The sequence below is a fragment of the Carcharhinus amblyrhynchos genome, chromosome 24 (assembly GCF_965287045.1).
Source record: "Carcharhinus amblyrhynchos chromosome 24, sCarAmb.v2.hapA, whole genome shotgun sequence".
In the NCBI taxonomy this organism is placed as follows: Eukaryota; Metazoa; Chordata; class Chondrichthyes; order Carcharhiniformes; family Carcharhinidae; genus Carcharhinus; species Carcharhinus amblyrhynchos.
Window position 1 is genome coordinate 36,267,778 of NC_137347.1, and position 22,407 is coordinate 36,290,184.

Here is a 22,407-nt window from a genome sequence, read left to right on the forward strand (position 1 = left end):
GGGCAATATACCGTGTGACCAATTCACCATAGGCCAAGCAACCAACCTATGCATCTTTGGAGGAAACAGGAGCACCTGGAGAAAACCCACACAGATATGGGGAGGACATGCAAACTCCACACAGACAGTGACCCTAGCCAGGAATCGAACCCAGATCCCTGGCGCTGTGAGGCAGTAGTGCTAACCACTATGTCACCGTGTCTCTGTCTCACTTTCCAATTTCCACATGTCCTTGCCAAGCACATTGGGAGTGGTTCACTCTTTGAAAGATGCTACGTCTGTAGCTGTCGTCATTATCCAAAATGGTGGCTGCATTCAGAACAGAAATCAAACACTGGCCAAATACAGTACAGAGAGATGTTGGCATATCTCTCATTCAATTCTTACCAACAAACCAGGGGGGACAGACCCTGATTCAGTGAAGGGGGCAGGGGGGGGGCAAGTCAGGAGCAACACGAGACACACCTAAAGATAAGGTGCCAACCTGGTGAAGACACAACACGGGATTACTTATGTATCAATCAGCGGAGATACCGTGCTGTACCCAGGGCTCTGTGATCCCATAACCAATGGATCAGATCAAAGCTCTGCAGTCCTTCCACACCCAGGCATGAATGGTGATGGACAGTTAAACAACTCACTGGGGGAGGCAGCTCCACAAATGTCCCATCCTCAATGATGGGGGAGTCCAAGGCAAGAAGGGAAAATCAAGGCTTAAATTTTTGCAAACACCTTCAGCCAGAAGTGCCATGTGGATGACATATTTCAGCCTCTTTCTGAGGTGTTCAGCATCAAAGATGTCCATCTTCAGGCAATTTGATTCACACCAGGTAATACCAAGAAATAACTGAGAGTACTGTATACAGGAAAGGTTATGGGTGGACCTAACTGTAGGGCTAAAGAATTGTGATCCAGGACTAGTTGTGTCCTGGTCAAGCTCTACTATTACAGTTACAACACTGGCATCCACCCTGCAATGTGGGAAGTTGCCCAGGGATCTCCTGTACACAAGAAACAGGACAAATCCAACCCGGCCAATTACCGCCCAATCGGTCTACTCTCAATCATCAGTAAAGTGCTGGAAAATGCCTTCAACTGTGCTATCAAGCAGCAACAGCAATAGCCTGTTCACTGAGGCTAGGGTCATTCATCTCCTCATTACAGCCTTGGTCCAAACATTGGCAAAAGAGCTGAAGTCGAGAAATGAGGTGAGAGTGACTCCCCGTGACATCAAGGCAGCATTTGTCTGATGTGGCATCAAGGAGCCTTAGCAAAACTGGAGTCAAAAGCAATGGGGGTGAAACTTTCCACTGGTTGGAGTCATACCTGGCACAAAGGATGATAGCTGTGGAGGGTCACTCATCTGAACTCCAGGAGAGAGTCCCTCAGGGTAGTGTCCTAGGCCCAACCACCTTCAGCTGCTTCATCAATATTCTTCCCTCCATTGTAAGATCAGAAATGGGGATGTTCACTCCTAACTGCACCATGTTCATTACCATCAGACACATCAGATACCAACTCAGTCCATGCAAGACTTTCAATGAAGCAAAACCCGGACAAGAGTTGACAACTGGCAGGTAATCACAAAATTTGATTTGATTTATTTTTGTTACGTGTATTAAGATACAGGGAAAAGTATTGTTTCTTGCTCTATACAGACAAAGCATACTGTTCATAGAGAAAGAAATGAGAGAGTGCAGAATGTAGTATTACAGTCATAGCTAGAGTCTAGAGAAAGATCAACTTAATGCAAGGTAGGTTCATTCAAAAGTCTGATGGCAGCAGAGAAGAAGCTTTTTTGAGTCAGTTGGTATGTGACCTCACACTTTTGTATCTTTTTCCTGAAGGAAGAAGGTGGAAGAAAGAATGTCCGGGGTGTGTGCGGTCCTTAATTCTGCTGCTGCTTTGCTGAGGCAGCAGGAAGTGTAGACAGAGTCAGTGGATGGGAGGCTGGTTTGTGTGATGGACTGGGCTACATTCACAACATTTTGTAGTTTCTTGTGGTCTTGGGCAGAGCAGGAGCCCATACCAAGCTGTGATACAACCAGAAAGAATGCTTTCTATGGTTTATCTGTAAAAGTTGGTAAGGCATGCCAAATTTCCTTAGTCTTCTGAGAAAGTAGAGGCGTTGGTGAGCTTTCTTAACTATAGTGTCAGCATGGGGGGATCCAGGACAGGTTGTCAGTGATCTGGACATCTAAAAACTTGAAGCTCTTGACTCTTTCTAGACAGGCCATGTTCTCCTTTACGCTTCCTGATGAAATACTGTGGCAACAAGGGTGTGTCAGGGGCTGGGAATTCTGTAATGAATAACTCACTTCCTGACACCCTAAAGCCTGCCCTCTATCTACAAGGCTCAAGTCAGGAGTGAGATGGAGCACTCTCCACTTACCTAGATGAGTGCAGCTCCAACAACATTCAAGAATCCCAATGCCATCTAGGATAGAATTGTCCACTTGGTCAGCCTCTCATTCACCACCTTAATCATTCATTTCTCTCATCACCAGTGCACCTTAGATTCAATGTGTACCAAATACACTGCAGCAACTCACCAAGGCTCCTTCAACAGCACCTTCTAAACCTGTACCTTTACCACCTACAAGGACATGGGCAGCAGACGCATGGGAACACTACGACCTGCAAGTTCTCCTCCAAGTCACGCGCCACTCTGGCTTGGAAATACATCGCCATTCCTTAACTGTCGCTGGGTCAAAATTCTGGAACTCCCTTCCCAAGGGAGTGTACCTACACCACATGGCAGTGGTTCAAGAAGATTGTTCAATGCCACCTTCCCAAGGTCAATTAGGGATGGGCAACAAATGCTGGCCTAGCCAGTGACACCCAAGCCCCACCAATTAATAATAATAACTAACCTTCAATACAGAATGAATACGGTTTCTCTTGAGAATAAAGAGGATGATGGAGACTAGGATGATGAAGGAGGCAACCAGCAGGGTCGCTCCTGGGAAATTGTTAACGAACTGAGAATACAGTCTGTTTGTCAAGCGTGTGTTGGCAGCCGGTGGAGAATTGTTACAGACGGTGCTGGTGAAGTCATTTGGGATATTTTCCGTGCGAATTCGAGACCAGGTTGTGGCGTGAGTGTCCTTGCAGTGATTAGGGTTAGAGGCACACTTGGAATCAAATAAATTGGAGCTTGATCTAGCCATTTATATCAAATAGAAATGAAGCAATCAGTTGACAAAGAGTGCCGCTAAAACACTAAGGTACACTGGCCCAGAAACCCTGCAGAACACAATCGGTGGATTATGAGGTAAAAACGCAGTCATCACATCTTTGTGATCTTTCCTGATTATATATTCATCAGCAGCTTATTTGAATATTGATTCTGATTTGCTGAATGGTGCAACTTAATTAATTGAAGATATCTGTGTAATATCCAATGGTGCCGTATTGGAGTCAATCGCATACACGTCTGTTTATTACAGAAATGAGTTGAATACTTCAAAATATAAGAACTCAGGATCTTAAAAATGTATGACTTCCTCTCTGTCCCTGTTCCTGATTTATGTTGTAACCCATTTCCACAAGCGCTAATCATGGCTTGCAACCCAAGAACAGGCCAATTGGTCCATCATAGAATCTCTACAGTGCAGAAGGAGGCTGTTCGGCCCTGTCGCTGGGCCAGAATCCTGGAATTTGCTTTCCAGTAGCATTATGAGTGTACCTACACCACGCGTAATTCAAGAAGGATCATTCTCAAAGATAATTGGGATGGGCAATAAATGCAGGCCTTGTCCCTGATGCTCGTATCCCCTGAACAAAGAAACATTCATAATTTCAACCAAAACAACATAAAGTGATAAATATTGATGCAAAGGGAGACACTGTCAAAGTTTTTTATCTTGCACTCATCAGGGCAGGTGCCAGAATGCTAAATTCCAAAGGGTGCAACAATTTATACAGCAGGAGAAAAGGCTGCTGTTTGGTCAAGACATGAGCATGGAGAATATCCCAGGGAGCTCCCCACACCCTCACTCATTTGTCTCTTTCAAAATAAATCAGCAATAATCAGATATCAATGTTACTACACAGTGATAAGATACAACTAAATGGTGTATGTTATCTACACCAAACTAAATGGTGGACAGGGTGAATAAGTTTAAAGTTTATTGATTGGTGTCACAAGTAGGCTTATATTAATGAAGTTACTGTGAAAATGCCCTAGTCATCACAGTCCGGTGTCTGTTCGGGTACATTGAGGGAGAATTTAGCACAGCCAATGCACCTAACCGGCAGGACTATCAGATTGTGGGAGGAAACCGGAGCACCCAGAGGAAACCCACGCATAGATTCTGTTTCTAGAAGAGGTGGCTCTAGAGGACAGTTGAGAGAGAAAAACCTGATGGTGGGCACTCACACCACAGGTCCAGAGGAACACCACTTTGTTGTGGGGTCAGAATTTTTCTGGCTGGCCAAGGGGCAAGCCAGCTCAACTTTTGACAAGAGCTTTCCACCCTGTGGGAGGGTGTGCCCGAGTGAAGCCGAGGGGAGGGTCGCGGATCTTTTTGTCCCAGGCTCTGAACAGCGGTTTCATTGTTCCAATGCAAAAACACTCAGGCTCACAACCAGGGAAGGAGGTTCCGCCTTCGCTGCTCCGATTTGCTCAGGCGGGCGGCCGGATTAGCTTGTGTTAACTGGCCATGTTGAGCAGTTTATTCCCACCCACAATGTTCCGGCTGAGAGCTTCCTCAATCCCTATAGTGATCGTCTTGTTGTAGTTACAGGAGCGTTGGGGCTGAGAGTCACCATGAATGAGTTTCAGTCGGGAGAAGAGGTAAACCATTTCTAGCTGATTAAAAGGAGCAAGGGGTCGGTTTTCAGGGCAAAACACTTGGGTTTTGTTTATTGTTTGTTTTTGGGGGGGCGGACGGTGCCGCAAAGAGTTTGTTTCCCGTTTGTATCTTTCTTCCTCTTTAGATTTCCTTGTGTCAATTTCAAGGCAGCGGAAACGCCACATTCCGGATCCTGTCGAGTAAGGAAGCTGGATATTTAGATACAAAAAGTCCCAGCGTGGGAGGCTCACCGTGTTAGGGGGTTGGGAGACAAAAGGAGGATCTGTCCCTGTGTTATTCCACCCCCCCCCCCCCCCCCGGGTCCACACTGGGCCAAGTTGTTCCTGTCAAAGCACTTTTTGTCTTTGCCTGGATCCCCCCCCCCCCCCCCCCCCAACCAAATCTCACTACAGAACAAAACCTGAGAGTTAGGAGAGAAATAATTCAAATAAACATTAGTGACTCTTTTCAGAAACTGGGGTGGGTGGAGGGAGGTAACATTTCGCTTCTGAAAGCTGTCTATTTTAAACGTTGTCTTTTCTTTTACAGCCACAATGTGGTTAGGGTGTTGAATGTGATATATTGGTTCCCCAAAGACTAAAAAAACTACCTTAGAACAAAAAAACTTCCCCCTTTGGGGGTTGGGGGAAGCCCAGTTTGTGTATTTGTAAGGAGATAATGCAAGAGTCAGACACAAGACACTCAGCAAGGTTGGACACCAGAATGAGGAGCAGGCCATTCAGCCCCTCCACTCTCATCTGCCAACCCATGGCATCATGAGTGATCTGATTGGGTGGCGGCACAGTGGTTAGCACTGCTGCCTCACAGTGCCAGGGACCTGGGTTCGATTCCCGGCCTTCGGTCACTGCCTGTGTGCAGTTTGCACATTCGCCCTGTGTCTGTGTGGGTTTCCTCCCACAGTCCAAAGATGTGCAGGTTAGGTGGATTGGCCATGCTAAAATTGCCCCTTAGTGTCCCAAGATGTGTAGGTTGGGAGAGGATTAGCTATGGGAAATGTCTGGAGTAAACACAGTAAGAAGTCTCATAACACCAGCTGTTGTGAGACTTCTTACTGTGTTTACCCCAGTCCAATGCCAGCATCTCTACATCAAATGTATGGAGTTACAGGGTTAGAGTGGGAATGTGGGTCTGAGTAAGATGCCCTGTCCGAGAGTCGGTGCAGGTCCGATGGGCCTCCTTCAGCATTGTAGGGATTCTATGATTGTGATCTCAATTTCACGTTCCCGTCCCTCTCTCCAGCACACTCGATTCCCTAACCGATCGATCATTTATCTACCATCTCCCCGTTCTCTGATGAAGGAAGTTAGAGTTATAGAGGTTTACAGCATGGAAATAGGCCCTTGAACAAACCCAACTTGTTCATATTGCCCTTTTTTTTAAACCTCTAAGCTAGTCCCAACTGCCTACATTTGGCCATATTTATACCCATGTAACTGTATAAATGCTTTTTAAAAGACAAAATCGTACCCGCCTCTGCTACCACCTCTGGCAACTTGTTCCAGACACTCACCATCCTGTGTGTGAAAGAATTGCCCCTCTGACCCTCTCACCATAAACCTATGCCCTTTAGTTTTAGACTCCCCTACCTTTGTGGACATCATATTTACAAAAGACAATTATCCAATCCAGGAGACAAAGGGAGATAAATATTGTTTCAGGCTAGAGTTATTCTCAAGGTGGATATATGACATTGAGAGATGACCCTTGTGATGGTAGGATTGGGCTACGGCAGGGGGTGGGGGAAGATAGACATAGATATGGCGGCAGGATGACACCATTAGCACTGCTGCCTCACAGCGCCAGGGACCCGGGTTCAAATCCGGCTTCAGGTGACTGTCTGTGTGGAGTTTGCACATTCACCCCGTGTTTGTGTGGGTTTCCTTCCACAGTCCAAAGATATGCAGGTTAGGTCGATTGGCCATGATAAATTGACCCTTAGTGTCAGGGGATTAGTAGGGTAAATTTGTGGGGTTACAGGGATAGGGCCTGGGTGGGATTGTGGTCAGTGCAGACTTGATGGGCTAAATGGCCTCTTTCTACACTGTAGGGATTCTATGATTCTATGAAATAGAACAGGCTTCTGTTCTCTGGAGTTAAGGTGATCATATTGAAACATCTACAACTCTCAGAGGTTTAACAGGCTCGATACTGGAATGTTTCCCACAACTGGATGGCCAAGATCAACGTTTGTGCTTCTGAGTCCTTCCCCCCATGTTAGAAAATCCCACAGATCCCCACTAACACAATGAGTATTTCCTTTACAAGGATACACTACACAATTCAGCACATTTGTTTTACTTACAACTTTCTTTATTCTTTCATGGGACATGGGCATCACTGGCTGGCCAGCATTTAATGCCCATCCCTTGTTGCCCTTGAAGCTGAGTGGCTTGTAGGCCATTTGAGAGTCCACCACATTGCTGTGGCTCGGCAGACCAGACCAGATAGGGACGGCAGATTTCCTTCCCTGAAAGACATTAGTGAACCAGATGGGTTTTTCCTGACAATCGTTTCATGGTGATCAGTAGATTCTTAATTCCAGATATTTTTTATTGAATTCAAATTCCACCAACTGCTGTGGTGGGATTCGAACACAGATCTCCAGGACATTAGCTGAGTTTCTGGATTAAGAGTCTAATGATAATACCACTAGGCCGTCACTTCCCCTGTCATTGTCTACCTGCAGATTCTGGTCTCCATAGAAATTCTCATGTCCTTATCTTTCCAATTTGCAAACTCTTTTTACATTTAAACAAGCATTTTATAAAAATGTATAGATATGGAACTAAACACAACTCTAATTCCCAACCGTACAGCGGTCACTATCGTTCGTTTGTTTAAGAAGGGTAACAAGAATTATCTAGGTAATTACAGGCCGGTAAGCCTTACATCAGTGGTAGGGAAATTATTGAAGAGGATTCTTCGAGACAGGATTTATTCCCACTTGGAAATAAGTGGACATATTAGTGAGAGACAACATGGTTTTGTGAAGGGGAGGTCATGTTTCACTAACTTGATCAAGTTTTTCAAGGAAGTGACAAATGATTGATGAGGGTAGGGCAGTGGATGTTGTCTGTCTGGACTTCAGTAAGGTCTTTGACAAGGTCCCTCATGGCAGACTGGTGCAGAAAGTGAGGTCACATGGGATCAGAGATGAGCTGGCAAGGTGGATACAAAACTGGCTCGGTCATAGAAGACAGAGGGTAGCAATGGAAGGGTGTATTTCTGAATGGAGGGCTGTGACAAGTAGCGTTCCTCAGGGATCAGTTCCGGGACCTTTGCTGTTTGTAATATATATAAATGATTTGGAGGAAAATGTAACTGGATTGAGTAGTAAGTTTGTGATGACACAAATGTTAGTGGATCCGCAGATAGTGATGAGGACCATCAGAGAATACAGCAGGATATAGATCAGTTGGAGACCTGGGCGGAGACCTGACAGATGGAGTTTAATCCAGACAAACGCAAGTAATTTTGGAAGCTCTAATAAAGGTAGGAATTATATAGTAAATGGCAGAATCCTTAAGAATATTGATAGGCAAAGGGATCTGGGTGTACACAGCTCACTGAAAGTGGCAATGCAGGTAGAGAAGGTAGTCAAGAAGGTATACAGCATGCTTGCCTTCATCGGCCGGGGTACTGAGTTTAAAAATTGTAAGTCATGTTGCAGCTTTACAGAACCTTGGTTAGGCTGCACTTGGAATATAGTGTTCAATTCTTGTCACCACACTACCAGAAGAATGTGGATGGAGGCTTTGGAGAGGGTACAGAAAAGACTTATCAGGATGTTGCCTGGTATGGAGGGCATTAGCTATGAAGAGAGGCTGGAGAAACTTGGTTTGTTCTCACTGGAACGACAGGTGTCGAGGGGCAACCTGATAGAAGTCTACAAGATTATAAGAGGCATGGACAGAGTGGGTAGGCGGAAGCTTTTTCCCAGGGTGGAAGAGTCAATTATTAGGCGCATGGGTTTACGGTGCCGGGGGCAAGGTTTAAAAGAGATGTACAGGGCAAGCTTTTTATACAGAGGGTGGTGGGTACCTGGAACTCGCTGCTGGGGGGGAGGTGGTGGGGGAGGGGGGGGTAGGTGGTGAAAGCAGATACAATAGTGAGTTTTAAGCAGCGTCTGGACAAATACATGAATAGGATGGGAGTGGAGGAATATGATCCCCTGAAGGGTAGGGGGTTTTAGTTCAGATGGGCAGCATGGTTGGTGCAGGCTCAGAGGGCGAAGGGCCTGTTCCTGTGCTGTAATTTTCTCTTTGTTTATTAACTCAATTGGTGTAGAAGGGGCATGGCAATCAAAGGAAAAAAAACACAGGGTGGAACTAACAAGAAATCAGAAATGCAAACATGGAAATGTACCAAATTTTGCCAACTGATTTGATGCGCATTATACCACCGGGGGTGGGGGGTGGGTCAAATGGAACGGCAGATGCAGTTTTAAGGCATGGCTTCTCTCCATAACTCCAAATCTCAACACTGTTCAACAGGCAAAGTCTCATTGTTTATCTTCTTGACCATAGCCCTCCCCCGCCCACCCCAGAGTTTCCCTCAACTCAAGTGTCCAAACACCAGCTACCTCCACTGCCCCTTGTAAGGAGCAGCTTGTACATTTCTCTCTCTCTACACTTCAGCTAAATCCTATCCGAAAACCATCAAAACCCAGCTCTGGATCAACCCCATTGGACAGTATCCCTTGATCGACAAAGCAAAGCATCTCAGATTCTGAAGTTTATATTCTCATTTTTTTTCCCCTCTATGCACAGTCTCTGGTTATTTTTGGTGGACCTCTTGAAGCCTTCTTGCTGAGTTCCAGGTCCAGAATTGGGGGCAAAGTCTTCGAGGGTGCGTGTGTGTGTCTGCGTGCATGCGTGCGTGTCTGGTTGGATGAGGATTGCAAACCTTTGAAATTCCCTACCTCAGAGAGCTATAGGTGGTCAGCTTTTACATAAGAACATAAGAAATAGGAGCAGGAGTAGGCCATCTAGCCCTTCGAGCCTGCCCCGCCATTCAATAAGATCATGGCTGATCTGTCATGGCTCAGTTCCACATTCCCGCCCTCTCCCTATAACCCTTAATCCCCTTGCCTATCAAAAACCTATCAACCCGCGTCTTAAATATATTTAGCGAGGCAGCCTCCACCACTTCAACGGGCAGAGAATTCCAGAGATTCACCACCCTTTGAGTGAAGAAGTTCCTCCTCAACTCCGTTCTAAACCGCACCCCCCCCTTTATCTTGAGGCTGTGCCCTCTAGTCCTACTGTCCTTTCTGAGCAGGAAGAGTCTCTCCACCTCTATCCTATCCATCCCATTCATCATCTTATACATCTCAATGAGATCTCCCCTCATTCTTCTAAACTCTAACGAGTACAAGCCTAGTTTATTCAGCCTCTCCTCATAGTTCAACCCCTCAACTCCGGTATCAGCCTAGTAAACCTCCTCTGCACTCCCTCCAAGGCCAAAATATCCTTGCGTAAGTGCGGCGACCAAAACTGCACACAGTACTCCAGCTGCGGCCTCACCAATGCCCTATACAGCTGCAGCAAGACCTCCCTACTTTTATATTCAATTCCCCTCGCTATGAAGGCCAGCATCCCATTCGCCTTCCTGACCACCTGCTGCACCTGCAGGCTGGGTTTTTGTGACTCATGCACAAGGACCCCGAGGTCCCTCTGCACCGTCGCCTGCTGCAGTTTTTCGCCCCGTAAGTAATAGTCCTTCCTACCATTCTTCCTTCCAAAGTGGACCACCTCACTTTTGCCAACATTAAATTCCATTTGCCAGTTCCTGGCCATTCACCCAGCCTATCTAGATCCCTCTGCAGACTTTCCACACCCTCTGCACAATTTGCCGTTCCACCAATCTTGGTGTCATCAGCAAATTTCGACACCCTACACTCGGTTCCCTCCTCCAGATCATCTATATAAATGGTAAATAGCTGAGGCCCCAGCACCAACCCCTGGGGCACCCCACTAGTCACCAACCGCCAATCCGAATAGCACCCATTGACCCCCACTCTCTGCCAGGTAGGCTTTGGAGACTAATGGTATCAAGAACAGTTGTGGGAACTGGAATTGAAATAAAAGCAATTAAAATCCTATTGAAGAGTGGAGTAGGCTCCTGTGGCCCTACAGCCTATATTTGCTCTTGTTGCTCACGTCTTAAGTTTATTTATTGTCACAAGTAGATTACATTAACACTGCAATGAAGTTACTGTGAAAATCCCTGAATCGACACACTCCGACACCCAGTCAGATACACTGAAGGAGAATTTAGCATGGCTGATACATCTAACCAGCACATGTTCCAGACTGGAGCACCACAGACACAGGGAGAACGTGCAAACTCCACACAGACAGTGACCCAAGAGGGGAATTGAACCCAGGTCCCCGGCGCTGTGAGGCAGCAGTGCTAACCACTGTGCTGCCGTGCCACTCCATGTAGCAGACATTCAAATAACTTTCAGGAAGTGAATAACCCTTGAAGGTTTTTATATTGGATGTGAATTTGTAGAAATGAAGTACTGTTTCATCACAAGTCAGACTTTAGTGGGTGCAGGGAGTAAGGAATGTGTGCATTTGGAAACACATCAGGGGGCAGCAACTGGCCCATTTCCCTCCCAAGGGACAGGAGTATTTAAACTGGACAGACTGAAGGGTTCGAGTTTGAATGGGATAAACGAGATGGACTGCATTTGCATTTTTGGGATCTGCGTAATATTATGTTCATGATGTGGAGATGCCAGCGTTGGACTGGAGTAAACACAGTAAGAAGTTTCACGCCACCAGGTTAAAGTCCAACAGGTTTATTTAGTAGCAAAAGCCACTAGCTTTCGGAGCACTGGCTGCCCCTGTCAGGTGAGTGGAAATTCTACTCACAAACAGGGGACATACAGACACAAACTCAATTTATGGAATAATAATTGGAATGCGACTCTTTACAGTAATCAAGTCTTAAAGGTACACTCTGTGTGAGTGGAGAGAGCATTAAGCGTAGGTTAAAGAGATGTGTATTGTCTCCAGACAGGACAGTTAGTGAGATTTTGCGAGTCCAGGCAAGTTGTGGGGGTTACAGATAGTGTGACATGAACCCAAGATCCTGGTTGAGGCCGTCCTCATGTGTGCGGAACCTGGCTATCAGTCTCTGCTCAGCGACTCTGCGCTGTCGTGTCGTGAAGGCTGCCTTGGAGAACGCTTACCCGAAGCTCAAAGGCCAAATGCCCGAGACTGCTGAGGTGCTCCCCATCAGGAAGAGAACACTTTTGCCTGGTAATTGTCGAGTAGTGTTCATTCATCCGTTGTTGTAGCGTCTGCACGGACTCCCCAGTGTACCATGCCTTGGGACATCCTGCAGTGTATCAGATAGACAATGTTGGTCGAGTTGCAAGAGTATGTACCTGGTGGATGGTGTTCTCACGTGAGATGATGGCATCCGTGTCGATGATCCGGCACATCTTGCAGACATTGCTGCGGCAGGGTTGTGTGGTGTCGTGGTCACTGTTCTCCTGAAGACTGGGTAGTTTGCTGCGGACAATTATCTGTTTGAGGTTGTGCGGCTGTTTGAAGGCAAGAAGTGGGGGTGTGGGGATGGCCTATTGTGTTGACAGAGCAGGCACAATCTTGTTAAATAGGGGGGAGCAGGCTCAAGAGACTGAATGGCCTAATCCTGTTCCAAGTGTAAATCCTGCAGTCCAACTAAGTTGCAAATATCATGTTTAACTCACCGCAGAAGTTTGCAAACTAATTGAAATATCCATGGTGAATCGGTAAGAAACATTCATTTTATTCTATCGGCAAACACAATGACAGAGTTTATTTTGAAACTCAAAGTTGGAGCAAAATGATTACTTTGGTCTTACCCATTTCTCTCTCGTCTTCCAGACTGCTTTTGTTGTTGACGATGTGAGCACCATCATTAAAGAAGTGAGTCCTTTTATTACATTTTTTTTTAAACAACATTTTTTGCTGTTGAGCCGCCCAGTTCTAGTTTGTCGGCTGTGACTTATTCCTCTTCATGTTTCAGGCAGTGGAGAACACAATTGGAGGGAATGCCTACCAGCACAACAAAGTGAATCAATGGACATCCACAGTGGTGGAGCAATGTCTCAACCAACTCACCAAACTGGCCAAGCCTTTTAAATACATTGGTGAGCAACTAAAGCATTTAATGCAGCTTAATGTTTACATAGCCAAAAACTAATTTATATCAGTGATTAAACAGAAAGATGAGCTACCAAGGCAGTCTGATCCCCACTTTCCATCTAGTTTAATGCTTCAATTCTATCAAATATCACCGTTAAATTTTATTATGCTTTTTTTAACATATACCAACACACCCAAAGCAATATGGGTGTCAACTTGCTTTCCAGAATCAAGAGAGAAAAATGCTGGAAAATCTCAGCAGGTTTGGCAGCATCTGTAAAGAGAGAAATGAGCCGACATTTTGAGTCCAGGCGAACCTTTGTCAAAACTAAAAAGGCATAGAAAGTGGGAGATGTTTGTACCGCAGGGTCAGGGAATGAAAGATGAGCCATAGCCACAGAAATTTCCCAGGGGAGAAGACTGCTAATGGCAGCCCAGAGAGAGAATAAAGGATGTGAATGGCCAAACGGCAGAGAAGCTAAAATAAAGATTTTTTAAGAAAATGAATGGGACAGAGGTAAGATTTAGAAAAGCAGAAGCAAAGAGGGAGAAAAAGGTAAGGGAAGGTAGATAAAGAAGGGGGAAAGAGTGGGGGAGGGGAAGAAAAATGAAGAAAGACAATAGAAATAAAAAAGGTAGAGAACAGTAAAAAAAAAACTAAATAAAATAGAATGAAAACAAAAGGGGTCGAGGTGGGGTGGAGGAAATCGTTCTAAAGTTATTGAATTCAATGTTGAGACCAGAAGGCTGTAACGTGCCTAGCTGGAAGATTAGATGCTGTTCCTCCAGCTTGCGTTGAGCCAATTCTCTCTCCAGAATATCCAACAAACAATTCAACCGATTCCAAATGTTCCAGTTTGGTAAATTTGGCAACCCTGGAGCAGACTGCAACAAAATATCACTCCTTGGATAGAATTTCCAACCATTCTTATCCCACCCTCTGTTTACTAACACACAAGTTACGGCCAGGATTTTACAGTCCCAACGGTTATGGCCAAACATTAAATCTCAACCCAATTCCGCAGGACCGTAAAATACTGGCCCAAGTTTTGTTGCTCGATTCAAATGTTACACGTTGACTCAGTTTGGATCCTAGTTCGACTTTGTGTGGAACTAGAGTGACCGAGACTAGCTATAATTGACAATATATGGGCACGGCCTGAGGGATATGGAACACACATTTAACAAAATTGAAGGAGACTGTTTTAAAGTTTATTTATTAGTGTCACAAGTCAGCTTACATTAACACTGCAATGAAGTTACCGTGAAAATCCCCCGGTCGCCACACTCTGGAGCCTGTTCAGGTACACTGAGGGAGAATTTGGCATGGCCAATGCACCCTAACCAGTGCGTCTTCTGGACAGCTGCTCTAACATTATACAGATGAGGAAACCTCTGAAAAGGGGGAATATTTAACACTAGGTGGATCTTGTTTCTACAGTCTTGGCAACCACCAGGGAGTGTTTAATATGGACAGTAAAAATACTTTCACTTTCTCAATGGTTTGGTGCTGCTACTAGATGAGAGATATTTACTGCATTACTTTGTCCCTCTCCAATCGCAGTGACCTGTGTGATAATGCAAAAGAATGGAGCAGGGTTGCACACTGCTAGCTCGTGCTTCTGGGATAACTCTGTCGATGGTAAGCTACAGCAACTTTATTTACTTTGGTTCTTCACTCTTGAGTCAGTACGTTATTGCACGCGAGTGTACAAAAAGCTGCAAAATGCCCGTCTAGTCCAGTTTTAGATTTACTGTTTGTTCTGTTGTTGGTTTATGTCTGTGAAGAGGCCCAGCCCAACATAAAGAATTTCAACAAACACGACCATGGATTTTGCAGTAGGTCCAATGTCGGTTGTCAGCTGGTCTGTAAAAGGGAAAAGTAACTTTGGCTCCCACGTGTAACTCAACATGCCAATTTCTGAAAAGATTCAGTGCTCCTCCAGAGTGTATCGTCCATTTTCCTGCAATTTTGGAAATCAGTGTACTTAATTCTGTAAAATTACTGCAAACAAAACAAAAAGTTATGCTTTGTTGAGGAGTTGTACGTAGGTTTTTAATGGCAAACAGAGTTATAACTGCAGAAAAACCTCTCTGGCCCTGGAAAATGAGTAAAGTCATTGTTTGGATAAAAATTCCAACTTTTATATTCTGCTTGTAATATGCATGGCCCGACCTTTAATTTGTTCTTTGTAATATTTAAAAAGTGAAGGATATTCAGTGTATTTTACACCCTGGCTTGCTGTGCAAGAGTTCATCAATGTGATTGGCTGCTTCATATCATTGTTCCTGGTTGCCTGGGAGTCTTCTTAACAAACCACCAGATTTAAATTAACATCGGGGCAGAGAAAATTCAGAGATTGCGCAATCTTTGCAGGCAGCTGTGTGTGTTTGCAGCAGTGAGCACTGTCACTAAACTGTTAGATCCCAGCTACCATTTCGACAAACACTGGAAGGGTTACTAACTTGTCTTTATAGGAGAAGGACACCAGTGAATGCCAATTTAATACTAAGTTCCAGTGCTACTCAAGATGAACAGTAGTCAGGCTGAACAATATTTTCACTCATTCACCTTATTTGTATAGAACATCATAGGATCCCTACTCTGCAGAAGGAGGCCATTTAGGCCATCGAGTCTGCACCAATAACAATCCCACCCAGGCCCAATCCTTGTAACCCCATGTATTTACCCTGACATAAACGATCAACTTAGCATGGCCAATCCACCCGACCTGCACATCTTTGGACTTAGCCCAGAATTAGAGGATTTAGGATCAAGTCCAGTGCTGAGATCATGATCAAACTGAACTTGACAATTCAGACCTCTTATCACCACCTTTTTTGGCAACAATCCTTGAAGTACAGATCCACAGGGGCCGACTCTTCCGCACGCCTTTTGCCATTCTTAAGAAAGCCTACCTAGTGAGGATCAGCAGGCACAACTTTAATACTGATTGTAAATGAGCATATCCTCAGCAGACATTGCAATGTCCAGCAGGGGGCACCTTGTAGTTAGTAGGACTTGGGTGCGATATAGTATCAGTGACGCCATCGAACTCAGCAGAGTGGGTGTGAAATTTGGAACCTTGTGGTTTATACAACACGAAACAGCGTCCTTCACTCTAAGCCAAAAGGAACTGCTCAGAGACCAACTTTTGTGGCCCAACATAACAGTTAATCCTGCAGGTGCAGTCAATGTGAGTGAATGAACACAGATTGGATATTTATACAAAGGGCAAGTACAGCACAGCACAGGAAACAGGCCCTTCGGCCCCACAAGAAGTAGGATGTCAGTGTAAGCGTACCAAAGTAAGATGGGTAAAGGCTAGATTTTTGCAGTCAATGGCAAAGCCACAACCTCAAAAGAAAATTGCCCAAGATCCAACCATTCCCGGACTGCGATTTCCCCTTTGCCGATGGCAGTTTAAATCTGGCCCCAGATCAAAACAATATTTGGATCAGCAAAAGTTAAAAGTATCAGATGTCATTGAAACATCCACGCAGAGTAAACAAGGAAGTTAAAACCATTTGACAACCTTCAGTTATTTTCAGTGTGAAATAATTGATTGGATTAGGGTAGAAGATAAATGTGGAATTTGTGGAGAAATAAAATGAGCTTCAGGGTCTGAACATTGGAATTATAAATTTTATACACCATTTAAAATAAACACTTGTGCCTCATTCAACATGCTGTAACTTTATCCCCCCCCAGGGTTTGTACCACTAGAATTGACTTCTATTGAGTGGTAGGACCTCAACAGTACATCCTCACATGGAGCACAGAACCACTGACAGCAACATCTGGAACTGTTATTCTGCACATATGTGGACTCGAGGTTGCTATCAGTTTCAGTGGAGTAAATGGCAGTAAAGAGTTTTACAAAATCCTGGCCAAAACAAACATGTGACCCCCAAAGCCCCAGTTGACTCCTAATTGCCCTCAAATGGCCCAGCGAACCACTCAATTGTATCTGAATTGCCACGTGCGGCCATGGGTGGCATGGTGGCACAGTGGTTAGGACTGCTGCCTCTCAGCACCAGGGACCCGGGTTCGATTCCCATCTTGGGTCAGTGTGTGGAGTTTGCATGTTCTCCCCATATCCACATGGGTTTCCTGCAGATGCTCCAGTTTCCTCCCACAGTCCAAAGATGTGTGGGTTAGGTGGATTGGCTATGCTAAATTGCCCTTAGTGTCAGGGATTGGGGGGGGGGGGGGGGGGTGTGGGGGGTGCTGGTGCTAGTCAAGGTAAATGCATGGGATTATGGAGTTAAGGCCTGGGTGGTATTGTGGTCGGTGCAGACTCGATGGGCCGAACGGATAGGAAGGTTCTTGATCAATAAGAGGATCAAGGGTAATGGGGAGAAGGCAGGGGACTGGGGATGAGAAAAATATCAGCCATGATTGAACATGTGGAATTCACTACCACAGAAAGTAGCTGAGGCCAAAATGTGTGATTTAAATAGCTCTTGGGGCTGAAGGGATCAAAAGGATATTGGGGGCTGGGAAGAGGTGGGATCAGGATATTGAATATGATCGGCCATGATCATAATGAATGGTGGAGTAGGCTCAATGGCCTAATTCAGCTCCTATATCTTATGGTCTCTGAACTATAAGCTGTTTACCTACTTTTATCGTGAGTATTTCTGCCAGTTTTGTAAGTGCCATCACTGACTGCTATTTTTGTTTTTAAGGAAGCTGCACTGTCAGATGGGAGAACAAGACCATGTATTGCATTGTTAGCATCTTTGGCCTCGGTGTCTAGAACCTGCTTCAAGTTATCGTTGCATTGGTCTGGGAATCATTTTTAAATCATTTTCTAGTGCGCTGCAAATCCAGTGCTGCTTTTTTGTCCAATACCAATACTGAAATTGCATTTAATATACAATGGATCTTACGCAAAGAATTAATGAAAATTAATGCAATACAAACTTATTTGCATTTTAAACTGTTGGAACTCATTTCTGCTACACAATATCAGGGTGTTCTATCTGTACAGTGTACTGGATGTAATATTTGGTGCCTTGTATAATATGTTACTAATTCAATTGATTTGCATTACCCAAGTAGAAACCATCACCGGAAGCCGGGGGCAGGGGGTGAAACAGCTGCTATTGCCAGCTTGAGTTGCGAAAATTATTTACCCAAATAGGATGTTTTCACTTCCCTTAATACGAGTGGGCCATTTATACACGTAAATGAAGCCACAAAAATGCAATACAAAATGATCATGTTATAACCTAGAATTTATATAACGGATTACACATGCCATTTTTAAACCAGCACATTTTATGTTGAAGTTGGAAAAGTAACTTTAGAGAACTGGAGATGCCGGCATCAGACTGGGGTAGGCACAGTAAGCAGTCTCACAACACCAGGTTAAAGTCCAACAGGTTTATTTGGAATCACAAGCTTTCGGAATGCTGCTCCTATTTCTAAATAAATGGCAGACTTTAACCTGATGTTGAGAGACTTCTTACTTTGGAGAAGTACAACTAGGGATAACTCATTGATGGCATCTGGGAACAATTCACCAGATTAGTATGCCACTCAGGGAGAGGGTGGTGGCACTCAGCTAGACAGGCAAGGTTCCAAGACTCAGCTAGGGTATCAGCAAATAGCCACAGCACGTAGCACACTCAGCCCTGGACAGAGGACCCAGGGGACTCAGAACAGGAAAGGGAAGATGAGAGAAAGAAAACTAGCCAAACACAGTAACTGATTCCGTATGGTGCAAGTGTATGGGGATGTGAAGTGAGGGGTAGGAAAAAGGGCAAAGGCCAGGCTGAGATGCCCAAAGTAGCTACCCAAAGACACCTATCAAAAAGAATTGTTCAGGGCGAGTTACAGAAGTTCAGTTGGTATCCATGGAACAGACTAGCACAAAGGGACAAAAAAAACTCATACACAGATGCAGCAACACCAATTCATCACAAGAGCTCATGTGAGGGTCTTGCAAATATCTTTTCATTGTTGTATTGTGAAGTTCACTTTTGTTTGGCACGGACATAGAGCACAGAACATTCCAAACTGGGCCATTCAGGGAAGATGCAAGAGCATTTTATATAATAAAGTGTAAATCTGGAGCACTCTCCTCCAAACAGTGTTGACATGAGGTCAGTTGAACATTTGAAAATGGCAATGGATAGATTCTTCTAGGCAAGGGTTACAGATCCAAATAAAGTTAAGGTACATGCCACCTATGATCTAAATGAGGCAAGAGGGACTGAATGTCTCCAGTGCATCAGCTGGTTGTTCATTTCGTAGCATCCTTACCTGAGTCTCAAAGTTCCAGGTTCAAGGTTCAAGATCCATTCCAGGACTTGGGCATAAAAATCAAGATGAACCAGCCGCTGTAATATTGTTTGAATGCTGCAATGTTGGAGGTGCCATCTTCCAGCTGAGATGTTAAATCAAGGCTCTGTCTGCTCTCTCAGGTAGACATGAAAACATCTAAGAACAGGGGAGTTATCCCTGGTGTCCAGACCAAAACATTTATCCTTCAATCAACATCACGAAAATAGATTATCTGATCACCAGTTCAGTGCTGCTGATGGGAGTGTGTGCAAATTGATTAAATTACAAGTGACTACACATCAAAAATACTTAGTTGGCTGGAAAGTGCTTCTGGTGGTCGATCATTGCAAGAGGACTTCAGTAAGGGTCAATGATGTATTACTGCAGCTGTACAGGGCCTTGGTGAGACTACATCTAGCAGTGTGTACAGTTTTGATCTCCTAATATCAGGAAAGATGTACTTGCCAGAGGGAATACAGCAAAGCTTACTAGAGCGATTCCTGGTTTGGCAGGATTGCCATACAAGGCAATTGGGTCAACCGAGCCTGTATTCACTGGAATTAAGAATGAGGGAATTTAATTGAAACATAAAATTTTCAGACTGGATGTCGTGATAGTTTCCTCCGACTGGATGAGTCTAGAACAAGGTTATGGGTTAGGCCATTTAGGACTGAGATGAGAAACTTCTTCACTCAGGATGGTGAACCTATGGAATTCTCTACCACAGAAAGTGGCAGAGACCAAGTCCCTGAATATATTTGAGGAAATAGATTTCTAGACTCAAAAAAGATGTCAAGAGATATGGGGAGCATGCACGAGAATGGCATTGATGGGGCATCAGCCAAGATCACACTGAATGGCAAAGCAGGCTCAAAGGGCTGAATGGCCTGCTACTACATTCTATGTTTCTGTCATGAAAGTCATTCTATAAATGCAAGCCTTGCCTTGAAACAGATCAGTTGTTGGCTGGTGTCTCCTAGCCAGAAGTGTACACGTTCAAACCTTAATACTTCAAATAGACACAAGCACTGGAATCATTGCACAAAAAGCTTTGATTGTTAAAATTTCTTTTCTTTAAAATCCAATCACTTTGAAACCTTGTAAAAGCGCTTAAAAAAACTAGAACAAGGGTTGCAGTAAGGCCATGAATAGAATTGCCTCTCCAGACTCTCGAGCCTCAGTAAGGGAATTGCCCATTTAAGGCAGAGATGAGGAATTTCTTCTCTCAGGGTCACAAATCTGCGAAATTCTTTCCTGCAGAGGTTGGGTCATTGTGTTAAAGGCTGAGATAGACAGACTTTTACTCAGCAAGGGATTCAAGGGTTATGGGGATAAGGTGAAAGTGAGTCAAAGATTATCAGTTATGATCTCATTGAACGGAGGCACAGATTTGATGGGCCGAATACAACTTCTGTTCCTACGTCATATGGTCTTCCAATCCCACATCATGCCAACACCAAGACTGACTACTTTCTCTTCTAGCATTGTCCAACACATCTCTACCACAGCAACTAACGCCACCTCCATGATTATCCTCAACACCAGTGCCCCACAAGGCTGTGTCCTCAGCCGCCTAGTATACACCTTATAAATCTATGACAAAATTCCCTCCAACTTGATTTTTAAGTTTGCTGACGACACCACCATAGTGGGTTGGATCTCAAACAATGACAAGGCAGAATACAGGAATGAGAGAATCTGAACAACTGGTGCAGCAACAATAATCTATCCCTCAATATCAACAAAATGAAAGAGATTGCCATTGATTCAGGGAATTCTAGTGGAGAACATGTCCCTGTCTATATCAATGGGGGCAAAGTAGAAATGGTCAAGAGCTTCAAGTTCTTGGATGTCCAAATCACCGACAACTTGCCCTGGTCCCCCGGTGCTGACATCAGTTGAGAAAGCCCACCAACATCTCTACTTTCGCAGAAGACTAAGGAAGTTTGGCAAGTCTGCTACGGCTCCCACCAACTTTTAAAGATGCACCATAGAAAGCATTCTTTTTAGTTGCATCACAGCTGAGTATGGCTCCTGCTCTGCCTAAGACCTCAAGAAACTACAAAAATCCATCACGCAAATCAGTCTTCCATCCACTGACTCTGTCTACACTTCCTGTTGCCTCAGAAAAACAGCTAGCACCCCAGAAATACTCTCATCCACCTTCTTCCATCAGGAAAAAGATTCAAAAGTCTGAGGCCACATACCAACTGACTCTAGAACAGCCTCTTCCCTGCTGCCATCAGACTTTTGAATGAACCTACCTCATATTAAGTTGACCTCATGCTACAGCCAACCTAGAACTGTAAACACCATATTCTGCACGCTCTCTTTTCCTTCTATGTATCATATGCTTTGTCTGTATACCATGCAAGAAACAACGCTTTTCACTATATACTAATACATGCAACAATAATTAATCAAATCAAGAGTTCAACCATCTGACAGTAGCTGATGTTCGAGTTCTTTTTCCATTACCTGAACATTCTTTTGTTGTGTGCTCAGCAAGCTCTGAACTTAATAGCTGCAATTGCAATAAGGTGTAGAAGACTTCATGACACATTCACACATGAACTGGATGGCCATCCAGTCTGCCCGAGGCACAAATGCACCAATAAACAACATGGATTTTATATACTGCTTTTAATGCAATAAGATGCCTTAAGGAGCTTCACCGCAGAATTAGAAAACACAACTTGACACAGCAACACACGGACATTAGGGCAGATAACCTAAAGCTTTGTCAGATAGGTAGGATTTGGGGCATTTTAAAGGTCAAAGTGCCAAGATGTTTGGGGAGGGAATTCTGGGGCTTTGCATCTAAACAGCTAAATACAGCACCATCAATTAAAATTGGCAATGCTCTAAAGGTCAGAATTAGAGGATTGTGGAGCCAGATGGGATGAGAGAGATAGGGAATGAGTTTTAAAAATTGATATGTTACTCAAGTTGTACAAGACATTGGTAAGGCCACACTTAGAATACTGTGTACAGTTCTGGTCACCCTATTATAGAAAGGATATTATTAAACTAGAAAGAGTGCAGAAAAGATTTACTAAGATGCTACCAGGTTGATAGTTTGAGTTAATGAAGACAGGCTGAATAGACTGGGACTTTTTCCTCTGGCGTGTAGAAGCTGAGGGGTGATTTT

General features: G+C 44.4%; 1 protein-coding gene across 1 annotated transcript; it reads left to right on the plus strand.

Moving 5' to 3' along the window:
• Positions 1–4,620: 4,620 nt before the first annotated feature.
• On the plus strand, positions 4,621–17,907 carry dynlt1a (dynein light chain Tctex-type 1a). The gene is made up of 5 exons (XM_080211521.1): positions 4,621–4,798; positions 12,701–12,742; positions 12,843–12,966; positions 14,526–14,603; positions 17,654–17,907. The coding sequence occupies exons 1-5, from the start codon at positions 4,772–4,774 to the stop codon at positions 17,722–17,724; spliced, it is 342 nt and encodes a 113-aa protein (XP_080067647.1). The 5' UTR covers positions 4,621–4,771; the 3' UTR covers positions 17,725–17,907.
• Positions 17,908–22,407: the final 4,500 nt, after the last annotated feature.